Source organism: Siphateles boraxobius, unplaced genomic scaffold (genome assembly GCF_051911475.1).
Source record: "Siphateles boraxobius isolate OS27281-9 unplaced genomic scaffold, OSU_SipBor_1 66, whole genome shotgun sequence".
Taxonomy (NCBI): domain Eukaryota; kingdom Metazoa; phylum Chordata; class Actinopteri; order Cypriniformes; family Leuciscidae; genus Siphateles; species Siphateles boraxobius.
This window is the reverse complement of record NW_027509193.1, coordinates 12,823,169-12,845,625: the sequence shown is the minus strand read 5'-3', so window position 1 is coordinate 12,845,625 and position 22,457 is coordinate 12,823,169. Positions and strand designations below refer to the sequence as shown.

At 37.1% G+C, this 22,457-nt stretch overlaps 1 protein-coding gene and 1 long non-coding RNA gene across 3 annotated transcripts; one reads left to right on the top strand and one right to left on the bottom strand.

Annotated features, from left to right (window-relative positions):
* Nucleotides 1-2,338: 2,338 nt before the first annotated feature.
* Nucleotides 2,339-12,079, top strand: pitpnbl (phosphatidylinositol transfer protein, beta, like). Its single transcript, XM_077212254.1, has 11 exons — nt 2,339-2,438; nt 2,862-2,892; nt 3,120-3,265; nt 6,418-6,509; nt 6,689-6,696; nt 6,869-6,943; nt 7,324-7,407; nt 7,657-7,734; nt 9,682-9,789; nt 10,072-10,194; nt 11,203-12,079. Exons 1-11 carry the CDS (start codon nt 2,350-2,352, stop codon nt 11,248-11,250), a joined length of 882 nt encoding a protein of 293 aa, XP_077068369.1. The 5' UTR covers nt 2,339-2,349; the 3' UTR covers nt 11,251-12,079.
* A 5,128-nt stretch (nt 12,080-17,207) lies between these two features.
* LOC143722425 (uncharacterized) lies at nt 17,208-19,598 on the bottom strand. Of its 2 annotated transcripts, XR_013196883.1 has the most exons (5): nt 19,316-19,598; nt 17,929-18,090; nt 17,753-17,797; nt 17,518-17,606; nt 17,208-17,330 (listed from the first exon to the last, which is right to left on the bottom strand). It is a non-coding gene; the product is annotated as an uncharacterized LOC143722425 (long non-coding RNA). The 2 variants fall into 2 exon arrangements; XR_013196882.1 differs by lacking the exon at nt 19,316-19,598 and having other exon boundaries at nt 17,929-18,329.
* Nucleotides 19,599-22,457: the final 2,859 nt, after the last annotated feature.

The window sequence follows — 22,457 nt, the reverse complement described above, 5'->3', positions numbered from 1 at the left end:
ATTTTCATTAGTTGTCAGTTTTGATCATCACAATTAAATGAAATAAACATTTGAAATATAATATGTGAAAAATATGTGTGTAATGAATGAATATAATATCCAAATGTCACTTTTTGAATGGAATTACTGAATTAAATAAACTTTATGATGATATTCTAATTATATGACAAGCACCTTTTTATATATATATATATATATATATATATATATATATTTTATATATACACAGACACACAGTTGAAACCAGATATTTACATACACTTCAGAAAAAAACAAAAAAACTTTTATTAATTTACTTTCATACATTAAATCAGAGTAAAAATGTTTTAAATCAATAAATATTAACATTTTTTGCTTTTGTTAAATGTCAGATTCGAGCGACGAATATTTTTATGTATTTTTTTTATCACTTTCATCAGTCAGAAGTATACATACACTTGCTTAGTATTTGGTAGAATTGCCCCGAAACTGTTTCACTTGGGCCAAACGTTTTGGGTATCCTTCCACAAGCTTTCTACAATAGTTTGCCGGAATTTTGGCCCACTCCTCTTGACAGAACTGGTGTAACTGGGTCAGGTTTGTAGGCCTTCTTGCTCACACTCGCCTTTTCAGTGCCGCCCACAAATTTTCTATGGGATTGAGATCAGGGCTTTGTGATGGCCACTCCAATACCTTGACTTTGTTGTCCTTAAGCCACTTTGTAACTAATTTGGAGGTATGCTTGGGGTCATTGTCCATTTGGAAGACCCATTTGCGCCCAAGCTTTAACTTCCTGGCTGATGTTGTTTCAATATATCCACAAAATTTTCTTTTCTCATGATGCCATCTATTTTGTGAAGTGCACCAGTCCCTTCTGCATCAAAGCAGCCCCACAACATTATACTACCACCCCCATTCTTCACAGGATGGTGTTCTGAGGCTTCAAAGCTTCACCCTTTTTCCTCCAAATATACCGTTTATCATTATGGCCGAACAGTTCAATTTTTGTTTCATCAAACCACAGGACATGTCTCCAGAAATTAAGATTTTTGTCCCCATTTGCAGTTGCAAACTGTAGTCTGGCTTTTTTATGGTGGTTTTGAAGTAATGGCTTTCTTCTCCCAGAGTAACCTTTTAGCTCATGGTGGTGCAGGACTCGTTTTACTGTGGATAATGACACTGTCTTACCAGTTTCAGCTATAGCATCTTCACAAGGTCTTTTGCTGTTGTCCTGGGATTAATTCGCAAATTTCACACCAAAAAACATTCCTCTCTGGGACTCAGAATCCATCTCCCTCCTGAGCGGTATGATGGTTGTACATTCCCATGTTTTTTAAACTTGCGTATTATTGTCTCAACAAATGAACGTGGGACCTTCAGGCATCTGGAAATTGCACCTAAGGATGAGCCACACTTGTGTATGTCCACAATTCTTTCCCTGATGTCTTGGTTGATTTCTCTTGATTTTCCCATTATGTCAAAGAAAGAGGCTCTGTGTTTGAGGTGTACCTTTATATGAATCCAATGGTTTGCCACCAATTAAATCAAATGGAATCAATTAACCTATCAGAAGCTTCTTAAGCTCAAAATGGCATCATCTGGAGTTTTCGTTTTGTTTAAAGACACAATAAACTTATGTGTACTTCTGACTTTGATGAAAGTGATTAAAAAAATACATAAAAATTATCCCTCACTCGATTCTGACATTTAACAAATGCAAAAAATATGTTAATATTTATTGATCTAAAACAGCAAAAGTTTACTCTGATTTAATGTATGACAGTAAAGAAATAAAAGTTTCTGTTTTTTCTGAAGTGTATGTAAATATCAGGTTTCAACTGTATACAGCAGTCAACATTTGATATATATAAAATTATACCTATTTGGGTTAACAATCCTCTTAAAGTGTGAGTTCACTCAAAATCTGAGCGCTTTCTGGCTCCTTTGACAGCCAACACAACTAGCCTACCAATTTGACACTAAAGTTCATAAAGATATTGCAAAACTAATCCATATAAATTGAGTGGTTTATTCCAATTTTTTTGAAGATACGATCACTTTATATGATGAACAGATTTAATTTAGGCGTTTATTCACATATAAACATTGATCAGCGAACATCAACAGAAGCTCAACCGAGCCTAGCTGCTTGACACGCAAGAACAAACCTCTTGCAGAAGCTCAAACGTTCTCCATAATGATTGTGTCTCTTCACAAAATTTGGACAATAGAATAATACAAATGTACATTTATTTGCAGTTTTGCATATTATGACAAAAGAAAATAAACATTGTGAGAGAGACTATCCCAAGAAATTCCCTTCCCATCATGGTCTCTGTCCTCAGACCCCTGGCTTGCCGCTGTCCACTGATGACGCGCGCGGCTCATTTCCGGCGACCGCAATCTGTTGTTGAATGTACCGTTCTGTCCAGATTCGGGATGGTACTCGTCAAGCAATAGTGAGTGGCTTTTACAGAATGCATTTACTAGATTCAGTTGCGTTATATCTTGCAGCACTCGCCTGTCTTTTTTAAAAGCATATTCCCATATGTCATAATAAATAGTGAATTTTTAGCCAGTGATATGTATGTGCTGGTCGGCGCTAACCGCTTAGCCTGCCTGATACAGCATTACAGTCTGTTTTATGGACGGCGTTCCCACCAGCGCCGTTATTTACAAATGCATGATACGATTGGCATTTAATTGTAGTATTTTGAGTTCAGACTCCGTTGGTTGTTAAAACGCTGGTTTATCGTACAATAATACGGGGCCAGCTAACGACACGCCCGTTATACAATCGCAGCGCGATGCAGTCTTCATGATATGAGATAATAAATGGTTCTTATCTTTTATTTCTAACATCTATTCAATTCTCCTTTCAGCCAGGTGCTGTTGCCATGTTCAGTAGAAGAGGTAAGAGAAAGAGTCATTGCTATTAGAATAACCGCCTGCTCTGTTTTCTGTGATCAGTGGGAATCTGTGCAATAATCCTCTGTTATTGCTCAAGCAAATATTTAGACAGCTCCCTTCACTCAGAGGGAGTCAGTAGCACCTCTTCTCCATTAAATTGTTTGTCTCTATTGTGTGGTGAACAGTTGCCATTAGTTATTTATGTAATACCCCCTTATCCCCCCTCTCAGTACCAGGTTGGCCAACTGTACTCCGTTGCAGAGGCAAGTAAGAACAACACAGGTGGAGGAGAAGGGATCGAGGTCCTCCGAAATGAACCTTACGAGAAGGACGGCGAGAAGGGCCAGTACACCCACAAGATCTACCACATACACAGGTGAGAGCATGTGTAAAAACTTTGATCATGTCAACAGCCATGCTGGTCTCACCATATCAATAAGACTGTGAGCACAGAATTGTTGTAGGAACCTCTGGCAGACAGTTACTGTTCTAGTTTTTACTTACTATTCTAGTTCAAAAGTTTGTAATCAGTAAGATTTTTAAAAATGCTTTTATTCAGCAAAGATGCATTAAATTGAAATGGGAAAAGTGAAGGCTTTTACTTTACCAACATTTCTGTTTCAAATAAATGCTGTTGTTTTGAGCTTTCTATCAATGTTCAATCAATCAATTTTTATTGATAGAGCAAATTTAAACACAACCGAGGTTGACCAAAGGGCTTTGCATTACAATGAATAAAATAATAACAATGAATTAAAAGCGAACAAGATAGAGAAATAAAAACAATGTAAAAGGCAATTAACAACAAGAGAGACCCAAAATAACATACTTAAAGGGATAGTTCACCCAAAAAGGAAATTTGTCATCATTTACTTACCCTCATGTTGTCCCAAACCTGTATGCGTTTTTCTTCTGTTGAACATGAAAGAAGATATTTGTAAAGAATGTTGATAATCAAACAGTTGACGATAGCCATTGGCTTGTATTTGAAGGGTCTGTTTGAAGGGGCTTGTCTGTTGTGAGACCTCAGCGTATACGCCCACTGCTGTGATTGGCTTACATCTTTGCATATGAAATAGCTAAGTATTACATGCTGAACTCTCTCGAAAACTTTTAGCAAGTTTTTACTACAGCTCTCAAGGTTAACTAATTGTGGAAAGTGTTGATTATAGCATAATATTTAGATCTATAGCATTTTATTTAGATTGTGCCATTAAGGTTGCAGTGATGAGCATTGTAGCCGATCACAGACATGTTGAGCGCATGAATGCAGTGATCTCGTCATTGCATCTCGATTTCTGTACACTATCGAATGCTTTCATTATAGCTAACAGTGCAAACACAATGTTAATAAGAGATTCGTTAACTATAACGGGAGTTTTGGTGAGAGTCCAGAAGTCACTGATAAACTTATGCTATTTGATTGACAGCTCCAGCGATTGTAAAGGGAGCGTTCTTTGATCGCTTTGTATATATAATTTAATCACATTTTAAATAAAATATTATTTTCCTTCTAAGAGAAACAATGTGAAGTTGACCGTTTAGTCACTGGATTGATCTTCTGCAGAGGCGGTGTTTAGTCACACTATTACGTAATAAAGTGGTACATTCCACGACCTATCGTTTTGGCAGACTGGCTTCAATGTAAGCTGTTTTTAGACTGAGAAAGTTTTGAGCTCTGAAACATGCTGGAGGTTTTTTGACATCTTATATGTCAAAAGATCAAGGAAAATTTGATTTCTCAGTTCATGACCCATTTAAAATCAATCCTATACTTGACAGGGAGCCAGTGGAAAGGTTCATTAAAAAATCCTGAAAAATGCTTTCTGAAGAATCCTTTCCACAGAAACTTGAGCTGAGCAGCAATATTCCTATTAGAGTGGAGACTGGAGTAATGATGCTGAAAATTCAGTCCAGAATAGATTACATTTGAAAATATGTTATAATAAAACATTAGATCTTTTCACGGCTGTTGCCAGCTATGAGGTCACCGAGGTCCGGATCTCTGTATTTTTCTGAGGTGTATATAATAAAGGTTGTGAAATAATTGCCTAATATAGTATTAACTCTGCTTTAGTGCTGCAAGGATATTGTACACAGCACCAAGATCATCTCATCTGAGCTGAGCTGCCTCATTGGCCTGTCACCGCTCGTCAATGTCAAAATATTTCTGATGACCCATCAAATCAAAGTAGGCGGGCTTTATGTTGACATAAGATGCGGAGCGTGAATTGCAGCGCAACCTTTCAGCTGTTAATGGTCATAAAGTACAAGATAAGATGTAAGTAGCTAAACTAAACATTTCATATTTGACAGCTGTTTTAGGATATAAATGCTTAACTGCCGACAAAAATAATCAGGCAAACTAATAAACTTTTGACTAATTTGGCCATTTTGAATTGAAAATAGGCCTATATAATTTACGTAGCGTTTTCAATGTAATCATTTACAGGGCAAGATAAGGAGACTAAGAGAAAAAGAAAGAGTAATGATGGCGATTGAGAGAGCATGTATTGACAAATAAGCTACTGCCCACTGACATAATTTTAAAGCTATTGTTATCCAATTTTTTCGACCTTCAAGCGTATTCAATTTTTTTTTCGGGGGAACATATTTTAATATTTCACTATATTACTGTTATTAATCAAATGAATGCAGCCTTGGTGAGCATAAAGGCCTTCTTTCAAAAAAAACAGTTGTGTACATGGGAGGCTTGAGCTAGTTGTCACATTTTTTACTTACTTTCTTCGCTAAAAATAACATTTGGACATTTACTAGGGGAAAAAATATACAGTTTATTTTACACAAACAATTTCAACTAAAAATGTAAAACTTTTTATGCGTTTTGTCAGTTCATTTATACGTCAACATGTTTTGGGGGCCTAAAAAAAAAAAAAAGGGGGTTTCAAAATGCACGTTTTTTACAATGGCACCATTATTGTCTCTGGGTAAACTACAAAAATGTGAATTTGTGACAATGGTGACTTCATGCGCATACGTATTATGTGTTTCTTTACAAAGTGACATCGCAAACTACTGGCCTGGCAGCATAATATAGCGTCTTTAATCGTTTGCGTGGATCCGTGTGAATGGGGATCTTTTTGAAAACGTTGTCGTCTGTACGGCAAACTCTTCGGAAACACAAAGGGAAAATGTTTCTGTTTTTATTACATTCTTTTCGTGTAAACGTACCCTTCGTAACGGGGCATTTCGGCACACTACATGGTCAATGATCCAGTGAAACAGCCTATAATAGGATTTCAGCAATATTTAAGCAATAAAACAATCATGAAATGCAAAACAGTTTATGAAACAGCATAAAATGATATCATAAAATCAGGTCTCAATGTTTCGAATTGTTCGCTTGTGTATCAAACAAAAATATAATGTTTAAAGGATAAATTTCACAAAAACATAGAAAAACACTGTTGGAGAAAACAAGCATTTGTGTAATTGGTTTTCTGAATCTTATAATTGAGATGTATTTAGTCTCCCCTAATATTTTGAATATTGATTTGTCTTTTACAGCAAGGTTCCCGGTTTTATTCAGATGTTTGCCCCTGAAGGAGCCCTGGTGTTTCATGAGAAAGCCTGGAACGCCTACCCATACTGTCGCACTAGTTAGTAAACACTAATTACTTGTGCATGTGTGAATAAGTGATTAAATACAAATGGGATTGTATGATTTAACCCTTTTTTTCTTTTGCATTTAATGCATTGAGTGATGAAAATGACTGATCTATACAAAAAAATCTGTTCTTTCCTTTCCCAAAACTGAATCGATTATGGAAAACTGCAGTTGTTACAGTAAGTGTATTTTTGAAATAATCACGCTCTGAGATCATTTTAGACTGCTTACAGGTCGTTCTTGCTGAATCAGAGTTTAGGCATCATGTCTCGCTGTTGATGATCCAAACTCCATGTTTGAAATAAACAAGGATTCCGTTAGTGATGCTCTCTTGTGGTTTTTCCTTTTCAGAATGAGTACATGAAAGATGATTTCTTCATTAAGATTGAAACCTGGCATAAACCAGACATAGGAACAACTGAGAATGTGAGTGTTTATCCACAGTTCATCTGTGCCCAATTATTCAATAATTCTGCTACAGGTGGAGTCTTTTAAGAGCGTCTCCCACCAGTTTATTGGTCTGGGTGCAATGCAGTGTAATCAGTTAAATATAATTAATAAAAACCTGCTGTTGTGATGGATGGTTGATGGATGAACTTGTGCCTTAATCAGATTTGTTTATTAAATAAGATGTCGATTTTTATAAGACTTTCCGGTGTAATGGGAGTCACTATCTTTATTACTTTTAGCCACTGTCACTATGGTTAGATGCATTATTCACGGCTTGACTGTAGTTATTTGTTCATACAAACTGAATCCCACTAAAACTGTCGTCATTCTAATGTTTCAATCTTCCACTTATGCAGCCTCATGGTCTTCCTCCTGAGGAATGGGAGGACATTGAGATTGTGCCGATCGATATAGCTGATCGCTCTCAGGTGGATGATGTGGTGAGTTGAATTATAAAAATGCATTTCTGTCTTGGTGTGAAATTGTCTAGCATTTGTATCACTGATATACAGTGTTGAACTTATTTTACCTAATTTTGTGCTTAAAATCCTGCAGATTTAACTCAAATCCATACCTTATAAGCTCAGAATTATCTGTTGATCAGCTGTTTTGCTTTAATATTTGTCCTCTTCTTTCCTCATACACTCCCATTGCTTCATGCCTCCATTACGGTATCATTCATCACTCAGGACTACAAACCAGAAGAGGACCCCGCCATCTACCACTCGGAGAAAACTGGGAGGGGGCCTCTGGGACCTGAATGGAAGGTACACACACACACACACACACACACAAATATATATATATATATATATATTAGGGCTGGGACAATGCGTCGACGTCATCGAAAAATACGTCGACGCAAAATATGCGCGTCGAGTCAGACCCAAAACAAAGATGGCGGTGCTGGATAGTAGTAGCAACACGAGTGGCTCCTCAGACTATCAGAAGTGCAAGGCGGCAGTGGCACGCACTCGTTCCTCATAAGTACACACACATACAACCCACATAAAAATGTGCGTCAGTATCGAGTGCTCTTTCGGGCTTTGACGAACCATAACACACACAAATTATCCCAAACTGTCCGTTTTGTCGAGTGTCCTCATAAGAGCAGTCTTAAATTAGTAAAATAAAGTATTTAATTCTAAAGAGTAAATTACTCACTCAGACCCGGCGCCAGGATGATTATTATACCGGCAGCAATAATCATGAATGCACTCCGCTATCTTTTAACACATCTCCGGCGAACGGCTTGTGCGAAGCGCAGTGAAATGCAGCGACCTATGTGGTGTTTCCTGATGGATCGAGGTTGTTCATTTTATACGTGCAATTCACATGAGTTCTAAGCGCGCGCGAGACTGCTGCAAGTATGCGCTTATAGCTATTAATGTCATGGAAAATACACAGAGGACACTGACAACGTGCTGAGAGACAAGACCAAGAAGGTAACTTTTAATAAAGTCTCAACTGTCAAATTTGGTCAGTCAAAGAAAATTAAACCATTAATAGGCCTAGCTACTATTTTGTGGCTCTTTAATGTGTCGTGACAGAATGCACTTTTTTTCAGGAAGCTAGGCCTATATGTGTTTTCAAGGCTTCAAGGTTTTATTGGATGCTTCCTCTGACTAAGAATGCATTACTTTGCACTTGTATAGTCTTTTATTTTGGAATTTTAAGAGCAATAAACATATATTGCAATGTTAAGGAATTCATGTTTTTTTTTCATTCAGATATGTAAATCAACATGTATAAATTGCTATTAGTCAATTAATGGGGAGATAATCGATAATCGAATCGACATCGAATCGGATTGGAAAAACGAATCGTTAGATTAATCAATGCATCGAAAAAATAATCGCTAGATTAATCGTTTAAAAAATAATAGTTCATCCCAGCCCTAATATATATATATATATATATATACATACATATTAGGGGTGTAACGATACAGTCATGCCACGATTCAATAAATCGCTATACTGAGCTCACGATACGATACTACCACGATATTTTAAGCCAAAATAAAGAAGAGTTTTTTTTATTATTAGAAGCCACAAATATTCCACCATTGCTTTATTATACATTATATTCAACATTTTATGTAGTAGTTTAATGTAGTAATGTCACTGAAACTCCGTAGACTTTCATTTTTTTAATTACAATTTTCTAAGCACCTTTTTTTGTGTTTTTTTATCACTACATTTTTATTGTTATTAATATACAGTCTTGAAGTGTGAGTTCACCCAAAAATTACGTTTCTGTCATTATTTACTCACCCTCTTGTCGTTCCAAACCCGTAAGTCCTTAAAATAGTCCATGTGACTCCAGTGGTTCAACCAAGTGTTAAGCAACAAGTTTCGACTTTCTGACGTGGAACCCAGAAGCGCTGCACTGTGTTTACCACATGATCAGCTGGTTCAGAAAACTCTTCTGAGATGAAAATGATTTCATCAAAAATATCTTCAGTTGCGTTCCGAAGATGAACGAAGGTCGTACGGGTTTGAAACAACATGAGGATGAGGTTTTTTTCTCACTTTGTCTGCCATCTTGGAAATCTTTTAAGAGAACAGAGCTAAGTGTTGCACAGTTCACAGTCTTTTATGCACAGTTTCTGTTTACATGAATTTAAAAGTAATATTTTATTGTACTATCCAAAAGAGTGCTCATATATACAATATCTGTTCCTAATGCATCCATCTCTCTGTCTCTTCCAGAAAGAGCTTCATAATGGGAACTGTCCCTATATTACTGCGTATAAGCTGGTGACGGTTCATTTTCGCTGGTGGGGACTGCAGGGACGTGTGGAGAACTTCATTCATAAGGTGATCCATTATCACTGTTATATAGTTCCTCATTACCAACGCAGAGGCTCAACTTACACTCATACACTATTAAAGATATCCCTCGCCTTTATCTTTCTGGGGTCAGTGTACTAACATTTATACTTCGCAATTCTGGAACGCTGCTTAGTGAATAGATTAAATGTAAATGTATTCTGTTTGATATATTTCGTTACATGAAGATTTGACCACTGCTGTCAGGTGTTGATAAGTTTTTGTTGTACTTGCTGTAACATCCACCTCATCTCTCTCTTGTCTGAGTAGCAGGAGAAAAGGCTCTTCACTAATTTCCACCGGCAGCTCTTTTGTTGGCTGGACCGCTGGGTGGACCTCACTATGGATGATATTCGTAGGATGGAGGAAGAGACACAGAGGGAGCTGGACCAGGTATGTGTTTCTGTAGAAACCATGCAACGCAGTTCTGCCTACAGCAACCGAATGCTTGCAGGACTCTGATTTATTAAGATGATTATGGACAATTTAATCTCACTAATATTACTATATTTGCAGATATTAGTTTTTGATATTTGCAGATCTTAGTTTTGTGTGACATAAAGCTAGACTTGCACTATTGCGGAAAAGGTTTGGGGTTGGTTATATTTTTTTTAATGTTTTTGAAAAATATATATTTTCTGCTCACTGAGGCGGCATTTAAAAATGCAATAAAAAGAGTAATTTTTTGAAATATTATTGCAATTTAAACTGTTTTCTATTTGAATATATTTAAAAATTTAATTTGTTCCTGTGATGCAAAGCTGAATTTTCAGCATCATTACTCCAGTCTTCAGTGTCACATGATCTTTCGGAAATCATTCTAATATGATGATTTGATGCTCAAGAAAAATGCTTCTGAAGAATGTATTATTCTTAATTCGTGTTAATTTATTTTTTTATTACTTTTTACAAGTTTAAAGTTGTATTCGTTAATATTGATTAATAGACCTGAGCTAACATGAACTAACAAAGAACAGTTGTATTTTTATTAACTAATGTTAACAAAGATTAATAAATGCTGTACAAATATATTGCTCATTGTAAGTTAATGTTAGTTAATGCATTTACCAATATTAACTAATTAAGTGTTACAGAAACCTTTCTTCATTTTATCAGTGTTGAAAACAGATGTGCCTAATGAATATTATTTCTGTGAAAACGGATACATTTTTAGGACTCTTTAATGAACAGAAAGTTCAAAAGAACAGCATTCATTTGAAATAGAATTTTTTTGTTCAATTATAAATTTCTCTACGGTCACTTTTGATCAATTTAATGTGTCTGTGCTGAATAAAAGTATTAATTTCTTTCATAAAAAAACCTTACCGACCCCAAACTTTTGAATGGAAGTGTTCTTTCATGTGTCGTTGTTATTAAAAATCTGTTTATTAAAATTTTCAGATGCGTAGCCAAGGCTCTGTGCGAGGGATGAAAGCAGGCGAGGACTAGGGAGCATCAAAAGAATAGAAGAAACTAAATAGGGGCTACTTTTTATTTTACCTCCTCCTGTCCTCATGGCCAATCACAACGTGCCACATAATGAAGCCCTTCCAAACAGGAAACTGTCATCCCTTACCCAGGACATGTCCATTATGAGTGTGAATGCGTTTGTGCGAATGAGCAGAGTATGCATGTGTATCAGTGGTTTGTGCAGTCTGAATTTAAACCTCATCATTTGCTGCCAAATTCTTTTGGATTCACTGTTAAGTGATACCGGCATTTCTTTTTATAATTAAGTATTATAACTGTTTAATGGTTTTTGGTTCATTTTGCAACCATCAGCTTTTTACTGAGTGTGCCAGTGAAGTAACGAATCCCAAACCCGTTTCGCCAAGAGACTGGGGAAACATTTCACTACATGTATTTTGACCATAAATAAATGACTAAGTAATTTACTTCTTAATTCTGTTAAATCTGTCATGTTGTTCAGGAAATCTTGGTGGGAACTTGTATATGCCTCAAGAGGTAGGATCATTGATGTCGGATTGAAGAAACTTTGATTAAAGGAAAACGGCTCAAAGCATAACGGTTTTCTGGTTTAGTTATGGTGGTGTTTTGCTTTGGTTCAGTTCTGCACTGATTGCAGTGTGGATGTCGAGAGCAGTGAACTGATACGGTTTAATTTTTAAACTGAGTGTAAGAGCTTTGAAACCCCTCCCACATTTGACTGACATACTACAGGCCACGCCCCTCTGTTCGGGTGGGGATGGTCTGAACTTTTGGAAAATTAAGTTCAATTTACAATACTGTAACAATAAATAAAAGACAACATTGATAACCATGAGCTGTTTGCATTGTTTGATCTTTTGCGCTGTTATTTTTAGTTTAGGCTATATAAAGGTTCCTTTTAAATTGCAAGCTGTGTTATTTCTTTGTGTTCAGACTCAGAGTAACATAAAATTCATGTAATAAGCACGATTAATACCTTAATTGAAATAACTTTTTTTTATTATGCCTGTTTTTTTTTTTTACAATTACCTATTATTTTGATATGGGTAACGTCACAGTGGATTTCTGCAGCGATGTGTGGCATCGTATTTCATATCTGTGATTTCTGTCCTCTGTTGATGTTGAGTTTTGTACTGAAGTCATTTTTTTTGACCAATCCACACAAATAGAGCTTGATAGACTCCTGTGACAGCACACAGTTATGTAACTAAAGTCTATGAATGTATTGTGGGCTGACATGTGAAACAGACATTTCACGAATATGTTTTAAATGTTGCTAGGTTTTTAAGAAGCAGTAACTTCTTTAAAGGGATAGTTCACCCAAAAAATTTATTCTGTCATCTACGCGCCTTCAAGTTCCAAACTGTTATGAGTTTCTTTTTCCTGTTGAACACAAAAGAAGATATTTTGAAGAATGTTGGTAACCCAACAGTTGATGCACCATTGATCTTTTTTTTTCCATATGGAAGTCAACAGGGCCCATCAACTGTTTGGTTACTGCCATTCTTATTCATAGCTTCACTGTGACACACTGTAGGCTACTGTCACCAAATTCAGTTCACACATCACTGCTCTCCTGTTGGTTATACTACAATACTTAGTTTGATAAAAATACAAAATTTTTAGACAAATATTCAATAACTTCACACTGTTATACAGTGTAATGCCATCAAATTCAGTAATCAAATATAATGCAAAAGCTATGACGGTTACTATTATGTTTAGCTGCGTACGGTAGCCTACCAATCATTTGTGTAAAGAGTAGGCCTACTTGTTTTTTATTGTGCAATTACTTCCAAAACTTAGTGTTGTATAACCAACATTAGAGCAGTGATGTGTTGACTAAATTTGGTGTGTTACAGTGAACTTATTGAATATTTTTCATAATATAAAATGTGCAAAAGCAGCGTAGTATGACCAGTGGGACATCATTGATGTTTAAGCTGAATTGGGTGGCACTACAGTTTGTAACATTGAAGTTAATGAATATTTTTGTAATCACGTTTTTTTGGGTTATATTGCACTTTGCAGACGGTCCCTTCGGACTTTTCTCTCAGTCGCCTGTTCATATCCATATAGCCTATTATTATAAAGCTCGTTTTGAGGGAAATTTGGTTGTAGCTCTACACTACTGTGATTGTAAATAAGTATAATTTGTGTTTTAACAACGTTTAACTCACGAGTTATTGATCCGAGAGGTTCGAATCTAGGAATATATAGGCTATATAACTCCACCTTGAGTTAAGCACTGACCACTTTTCTTTATATTTGAGTCCAAGTTCAAACATTATGAAACGCTCCATTGACGTACGGATCGCTGAAGCACTGACGGTGGGACATTAAACAGGAAATGTCTGTCCGAGCTCAGGTTTTGCGTGGGCAGGGAACGCAAATAACTTTGTGAGGGAACGCAAAAGATGTGAAAAAAATAAAATAAAAATTCTCCCATCACAAATTTTTTCCATCACCACGACCGGGGCTCCATACCCTACATAGGCCTACCTGAGTTTGTGATGGTAAAGCACATATCCGTGAAAAATTGGTATGAGAATTTGTCATTTGATGCACCTTAATTCGGCAAGAATGGCAAGAGCAACCAAGAGAGGCCTTTTAGAAAAAAAACGGTGTGACTCTAAAGTCTTTCCACATTGCACATGCCATGAGTTCAACATGTCAAGAGACTGAGCAGAACACAAAACCTGTTATATCATCAAGATTTGAAGCATTTTAAAAATGGAAAACATCCTGCTTTAAATACCTAAATACTAGATTAAATGCAGACAAAAAGTGGAAGACAGAAAGAGAGTCTGATGGATGAGTGAGACCGGGATTATGAAGGATCAGACAAAATAAAATGCCTATATAGTAGGATTAAATAATACAAATAAATGATTAAAAACAGGGCAGCATTACATAATTTATCTTCATGTACTATATGTCTATCATTTCTTCTGCACCAGCCATGCAGACCATAACGTTCATCATCATTTTAGTCTAAATTTGATATGTGGTGAAATGACTTACTCTGAAATCATACATGTTTTAGGTCCTGGTGTTTCTTAAAGATATCACCTTGGACTTTTCAGTAAATGGTTTTTAGGTTTAATGACTACAAACTAAATTTCTAATTCACATTAAATACACTCAAAAAAAGGATTCAAGCCCTTCTTAGAGGTGACGCATTTAAATCTAATTTGCTCTCATTTTGGCATTTTCATTGTTTCAGCAGAATGTGTCAGGGCTTAGTCAGATCAGGTAAAGAAGATGTCTCACAGGAGGGCTGAGGATCTGGGATTACCTGGGGAAACAGATGAGCAGAATTGTAAACAGTGTAGTAAAATTATTGGTTCATGGTCTAATAAGAGGATTTACATTTATGAGGCACTTTAAAAAAAAAAGTGTAACTAGATGAGCCCAGATTAAAATGCATACAGTAATCACACCTTGTGTCAATATGAATAATAAAAGCATACCATTAGGGCTCAGCAGTAACTTGAAGTGGTTATCCAACTTGGTATCAGCTTGTAGTTGCTAAAACTCAAAATAAGGTTGACATTTCTAGAAAATTGATGTCATGAGTAATTAATACACTAAACAAAAGGGAAAAAAGCTTTATTACAGTAAACAACTATATGTCCTTTGTTTTATTTGACAATTTAAAGAATTTGAATCTCAAGTTTTATCTTCTAATAAGTTGGAAGCATTACTACTACAATTCATGCGGTCATCACATTTTTCTGTTTTTCCCTCATCTTTTCCATTACAATATATTAGATGTAGAAACCTACACCACAAACACAAATGATAATACGCCAACAGAGGTTAGAGTTCTCCGCTCAACCACAACAGAGGTTCCAGGTCATCTAAAAAGAGCACCACATCTCCTTCCAAGGCAGTGCATAATATGCAAAAGTGATAAATATTTCACCCAAAAACATAACCGGAAGACGGTAAAGGAGAATCTTCAAAAATGTGAAACACTGACAGCTGGTAAGCTGCTTCTTGCAGCGGAGTCACGCAGGGATGAAAATCTGCTACTACAAATACGTGGAATGGACCTTGTTGCCTCAGAAGCAATGTATCATTTCAGATGCTACAGAAACTACACTGTATTTCTGTACAAAACAGATGAACATGAGTGCACAGGAAACAGCCAGTTTCAGACTGGATACAAGCATTTCTGTACAACAGTGGTGGAGGAAAGTTTGCTAAGAAAGCGGAAGGTGCTTAGCTATCAAAGTTGAATGCACTGTTCAAGAAATGTGTCCATGAAACAGAAGGAATTGACATCTCCTCTTACAAATCTGGTTCCTTAAAAGTGAGACTAAAAAAGTCATATCCTTTTCTAAAGTTTCAAAAACTATCAAGGCATGACTATGTCTATGTTGAGGATTTGACACCTCATGAAATGGTCCAAGATGAATTTGGCACAGCTGGATCATCTTTGTCATCAGCATCTTCATCCTCATCATCAGATGAAGACGACACAAAAAAATTGAAACGGATGACACAAATGAGACCCGCCTCTTGTTCCATGCAGCCATGACACTGAAAGATGCCATAGTTGAAAAGTGCAAGGCAACACCCAAACTCACATGGCCACCAACAGCACAACAACTTACAATGTTAGCTGCATCAAATATGGTCCCAGATAAGCTATTCAATTTCATTGCATGGACTACAGCCATGACAACAGATCCCTCTACTGACAATGAAAGAGTGAATGTTAGTGAAGAGGAGGCAGAGAAGATTGTGTCAATTGGCCAGGATGTTATTAAGCTAACAATGAAAGGGAGATGGCTTATGCCCAAACATTGTGCATTAGCCATGGCTGTCAGACACATGACAGGATCAGCCCAGCTGATAGGCTTATTGAATGGTCTGGGGCACTGTTCCTCTAACTCTCAGGTACTTGAACACGACACAGCGTTAGCACAGCTACAAATACTACGAGGTGACACTTACATCCCCCAAAACATGCAAGTACAGTTGCAAGCAACTCTAGTTTGGGACAATAATGATTTTGGAGAGGAAACATTGTCTGGTAAGGGGACTACACACAATACAATTTGCATACTAATTCAAAAAATGATTCCATGTAATGAAGCTACCCCTGACCATCAGTGTTTACAGAAAACAAGAAAGAGGTCTCTTGATCCGCCCCCTACTAACCTTGAGACATACATCAGAGGGAAGAGAACAGGCCCAGAACATTTTGGAAAAGAAGTGGAACTAAATCGAGACACCCACATCCTTACCAGGAAAGCAGCACAACAATTAGATGGTCCCTACTTCCTGATGAAGACTGCAGTCCATGGCAAAGTCCTTCCTTCCTGGACTGGTTTTAATACAGTGATCCGTGGAGATCTAATTCCACCACCAACCAACATTGGGTACCTTCCAGTGATTGATGCAAGTCCTACAGAAATGGGAACTGTAAAAACCATCCTTAAAAGATCAACAGAAATTACAGACAGACTCCAACTTCAGGAGATAGTTCTAGTCTTTGACCAAGCCATCTATGCCAAAGCTCAGGAGATACGGTGGAACAGTGAAACATACAAGGAAAGACTTACAATTAGAATGGGGGAGTTTGACACATGTATGGCTTTCCTGTCCTGTATTGGCAAGCGATTTGGAGATGCTGGCTTACAAGACATTCTGCTTGAGGCAGATGTTATTGCTGCTGGGTCTGTTGGGGGAGTTATAACAGGTCACCAATACAACAGAAGCATCCGAAGCCACAAGTTGATGTGTGAGGCACTACACAGGTTACGCTGGCAAGCCTACCTTGAAACCCTTTCTCAAGACTGCCGTGAAGCTGCTTTAAAAGTTGCTGCTGACCTCCAAAGTGCCTTTCCTGAAGAAATATGTCAAGTAATTATTGAATCACAGGTGTTCAACACAATCCTTGAAGGCTATGACAAATTCAACAAACAACAAGAAAGCAAGACATACCAGTTTTGGAGTTCCTACATTGAAATGGTAGAGGATCTGCTATCATTCATCAGGGCCACACGAGAGGCAAACTGGGGTCTGCATCTTTCCAGCATCCAGTTCATGCTGCCGTGGTTCTTTTCCTACGACAGAATCAATTACAGTAGATACCTATCAGCATACTGGCAGGAGATGAACATTCTAAACGAAACCCATCCAAGAATCTACACACAGGTACAATCAGGTGACTTTGTGGCACACACGCACTGCATGTGACTAGGTAATAGAACAGACAGCAAACAGGGACTCAAAGACCAAAGGTGGGCTTACAGGTTTTTCGTTGAACAAAGGTGAAGTCCACAGGTGGACACTGACACAGCACGAGAGAGCAGCCATCACAATGGAGGTCAAGGACATGGCTGGGCAGAAAACGTCAACGAGACAGAGAACAGAATTGGATGAGAAAAGAAAGGAACAGGATGAAAAAGATGTTCAGAGCATTCTGTCAACCATACATCACAAGATGAACCCATTTGATCAAACACTGGAAAAAGACCATCTTTACCATGTTACATCAGGTCAGGTAGCATCAGAAGCCATCTCTGCAGATCTGCTGAATGCAAAGGAAATAGGTGAGAAGGCATTTGTTGAATTTTTTCAGCATCGTCTCAACACAGATGAGGTTGAATTTCATGCACCATTGAAAAAAATGAAACTCAAGACATTTAAGGACACAGCTACCTCAAGTGTCACCAAAGTGAGAGGCCGGGAGATAGCCCTCAAAGCAGATAGAGATCTCTTCGCAAGGCTTATTGTGGTTGGAACAGTGAGGAAGATAGACATAGGGGAAATGCTGGTCTATAGTCTGGGGCCCTTGCCTGCAGCAATTGCAAACGTTGATGGCTCGATTGTAAAAACAGACAAAGCCAAATTAATGCACTTTCTAGAAGGGTCAGTAAATCCACCAGCCACAGTTGAAATCCCTGATGGCTCAACCTGGGTGTGTGATGCAATGGCACTAGTACAAGCCATGAAACCCCAAAATACATTCGGAAGATTTGCCAACAATGTACTTATGTACCTGATCAATGCAGCCAAAGCAAGCAAATCAAAAGTTGTGCATTTTGTCCCTGATACGTACCAACAGATGAGCATAAAGAACGCGGAACGAGACAGACGAGCTACAAAAGTGGCGGCAGTGGCTCAGTGGTTCATGTAGGTTGTCTACAAACCGAAAAGTTGGTGGTTCAATCCCCGGTTCCACCTGACCAAGTGTCGAGGTGTCCATGAGCAAGACACCTAACCCCAACTGCTCCCGACGAGCTGGGTGGCGCCTTGCATGGCTGACACCGCCGTCGGTGTATGAATGTATGTATGAATGGGTGAATGTGAGGCAAATATGTAAAGCACTTTGGTGGCCATTCGGTCTGTGAAAGCGCTATATAAATGCAGTCCATTTACCATTTTTTACAAAAGGATGTCAATTAACTAAAATATATTCAGCTGACCAGAAAACACCAAAACAATGGTCCAAGTTCTTGTCTTGTGGTGACAACAAGGAGCAACTGCAACAGTTTTTCTTTGAGTCGTGGTCTAAGTCTAGGATAGATCAAATTGAGGACATTTCATTGGTAGTTGGACATGGCTCTGAGTGTCACGTAATCAGAAAAAACAACAGTGGCACAGATCTTGAGGTGTTACCACTGCCAGCACTGTCTACGACACAGGAGGAGGCAGACACTCGGCTGTTGCTTCACTGTGTGCATGCCTCACAGTACAGTACAAATATTGTGATCAACTGTCCTGACACTGATGTGTTTGTATTGGCCATTTCATTCTGCAGGGAAATTGGAGCAAACGTCTACTTTCACACATCAGGTAAAGGAGAAAACAAACGCACCATAAATGTACAGCAAATACAGAGTCATCTAGGTGATAAAATATCAGATGCTCTGATTGGACTTCACTGTTTCACTGGCTGTGATACAGTAAGTGCTCTGTATGGCGTTGGTAAAGTGAAGGCAATTAAAACACTGCTTTCTAACGAAGACCATTGTGCCACAATGAGTAGGTTGGGAACAGCTTTTCAACTGCCAGCAGATCTGTATGAAGCTACAGAAGCATTTACCTGTGCACTCTATGACCTTAAAGACTGTAGGGATGTCAATTATGCAAGGTCTCAGCAGTTAAACAGTGGAAAGTGCACAGACAGAAGTCTACCACCAAACAGAGATGCCTTGCAGAACCACACCCAGCGAGCAAACTACCAGGCAGCCATATACAGAAGGTCCCTGAAGAGTCAGCCTGATGTTCCCCCATCAATGGCCCATGGTCTGAAGATTGAGGGAGACTTCTTTGGGATTGACTGGATGACACTTCCCCCAGCCCCTGTCGGCATCTTAGAGCTTGTGTATTGCTGCTGTAAAAAACACAATGTGTCAAAGGGAGAGGCACATGGAAATTGAATGAGCTCCCATGTACAGACATGTGTCTTTTGTGTGGACTGTGAGAACTTCCCAAATTAGGCATCACTGTAGGCGTCTTTCTAGCAAGCGGAAAGAGAAATGTTAAAAAGTTAGTTAATTACTTTTTTGTTGTTAGATGATAAAATGTATAACATTAAGAATACATATTGTAATGTAATGTTATTTAATACATGGTATCTCTTCCATGACTAGCTATTAGTTGATGTAGTTAGATGTAAACTTATATGATAAATGTTATCTTTTCACTTTAATCTGTCTAGTAATCGTCTTTCATATCCGAATTTACTTTTAATTTAAATAGATGATGTGCTACTACTGCATTTAAGCACTGCATCACACAAGTTGCAACTTACATCCGTGTCATTCTTTTTGGTGAAACCCACACACTAACTTACTTTTCTTTGCACGCTTCATCCTGTCGTCTGCCCTGGCTCCTAACCTCGAGTGTTTTAGCCTGTAGCCTTTACTTTTCGCAAACCTTGTGAGCGCGCAAATCCAAATGCTGTGACCTCGCGCCAAATGTGTTTATTGGTTTATTAAGTACAAACAGGCGAGTTATGAAAAATTGAGTGTGAGGGATTTGTTCACTTCACACAAAAATATCTTGGAATGAGATGGCTAACTGTAGTAGCGTTTGGTCCACTGTCTATAATAGCCTAATTTAGAGATCACTTTTTTTTAAACCGACTACCAGATGCCTACTTTTAGTCATTATTTGGGTAGCACACATATTCTGAATGCCTTCGACAGAATTTAAATGAGCCATTTTAATCTAGATTAATTCCAAGATTACAGTGAGATTAATCTAGATTAAAAAAATTAATCTATGCCCACCACTAGTAAATATATTTAATTGGTTTAACTAAAAATTTATTAATAGCTCCACTCAAAAAAAAAATTCATTGGAGGAACTCAATTAAGTTGTGGGCAGGATTTCCATCCAATAAATATATGTAGCCCCAACTCAAACTGAGTACATCCATTCAACAGAATGTAAATCAGTTAGCCTAACTCATTTGTAATAAATAGATGCAAAAGAATATAAACGAGAGAGGCTAGCTTATTTTTATCAAATACTTATTACTAACCAGAATTACTTTATTTCTGTCAGACGTTTATAAAAGTTTTATTGAGAATTAACAGGGGTTCAACTCTATGTTTTCCATTTGAAGTCACCATAACAGTGATCAATGATTCCATTAGTTGGGCTCTTAACTCTTATTATATCTATTGACTTTTTGGCTGCTGTGACAATGTGTTTGTTAAACACATTTGGAGCAGCAAAGAATGCTAAAGTTAAATGACATCAGCTGATGATGGTTAACGGTTGATGGTTTTATAATCATTATGAAGCAGACTGATTCACTGAGGTATTTTAATCTAACAATTATGTTTTTTTTTTCACAACAAACCCTGTGTTACTGCAGCATGAGATCAAGCATTATTATAACAATAAATTTGAAGACTTTAACGAACATGAACACAAGAAATCAGTTTCTGATGACACACACAGACATCAACAATCAGCGTATGAATCTCAACAATGGTGACAATCACAAATATTGAGATAAACAGATTAATTCAGAGCATCACTGAAAAGCTACTAATTCACAACAAATACAACAGCAAAAAATACAGCAAATATTTAGAATCAAACAAAATTATTGGACAGTTCAGCTGCATATTTTATTCATACACTGATTGTCGATGTCTGTGTGTGTCTTCATAAATAGACTTTTTTTGTGCTCATGTTCATTAAAGTCTTCAAACTTAGTGTTATAATATTCCTTGATCTCATGCTGCAGTAACACAAGGTATGTGTTGTGAAAAAAACGTGACAACATAATGGTTAGGTTATAAAAACCTCAGTAAATCATTCTGTTTCATAATGATTATAAAACCATCAACAGGTAACCATCATCAGCTGATCTCATTTCACTTTAGCTTACTTTGCTGCTCCAAATGTGTTTAACAAACACATTGTCACAGCAGCCTAAAAAGACAATAGATATAATAAGAGTTAAGAGCCCAACTAATGGAAACATTAATCACTGTAATGGTAACTTTAAATGGAAAACATAGAGTTAAACCCCTGTTAATTCTCAATAAAACTTTTGTAGACATCTGACAGAAATAAAGTCAGTCTGGTTAGTAATAAGTATTTGATAGAAATAAGTTAATCGAGTCACTCGTTTATATTAATTTGCATCTATTTGATACAAATGAGTTAGGTTAACTAATTTACATTCTGTTGAATGGATGTACTCAGTTTGAGTTGGGGCTACATATATTCATTGGATGGAAATCCTGCCCACAACTTAATTGAGTTCATCCAATGAATATTTTTTTTTAGTGTATATGCAAAGTGTACGCAACATAATCATTATTTTCCTTTATTTTTTTAACAACTGACCTGAGGCACAATGTTATATAAAACACATAAAATATTAAAGTAAAATATTAAAAACCAAAAATTTGAATGAGCTCCATAATGCCAAGACTATACTGAAAATGCTTAAATTTGCATTATTTTATGCAATTTTATGCTTTATTTTGCAATTTAATTTTTCACTACACATTATATTAAATTAAATGAACTCCACAGCAAATGTTACAAATGCATGTTTATACTTATTTGATTAGTGATCTTGAAATAGTGTCAAAAAATCTTTATCTACTACTGACTCCATGAGTATACCAGACCCATATATTCCTAATCCATATAAATACCTTATTCATAAACATTTAAATAATTACATCAATGGAATGAAGCCTAAGCTATAT

Excerpts from the sequence above, each read along its gene's own strand:
- pitpnbl (XM_077212254.1), top strand. The coding sequence starts at position 2,350 with ATGACGCGCGCGGCTCATTTCCGGCGACCGCAATCTGTTGTTGAATGT. Across the intron at positions 3,266-6,417 it reads AAGATCTACCACATACACAG|CAAGGTTCCCGGTTTTATTC; the intron begins GTGAGAGCATGT and ends TGTCTTTTACAG. Across the intron at positions 9,790-10,071 it reads TGGAGAACTTCATTCATAAG|CAGGAGAAAAGGCTCTTCAC; the intron begins GTGATCCATTAT and ends TTGTCTGAGTAG.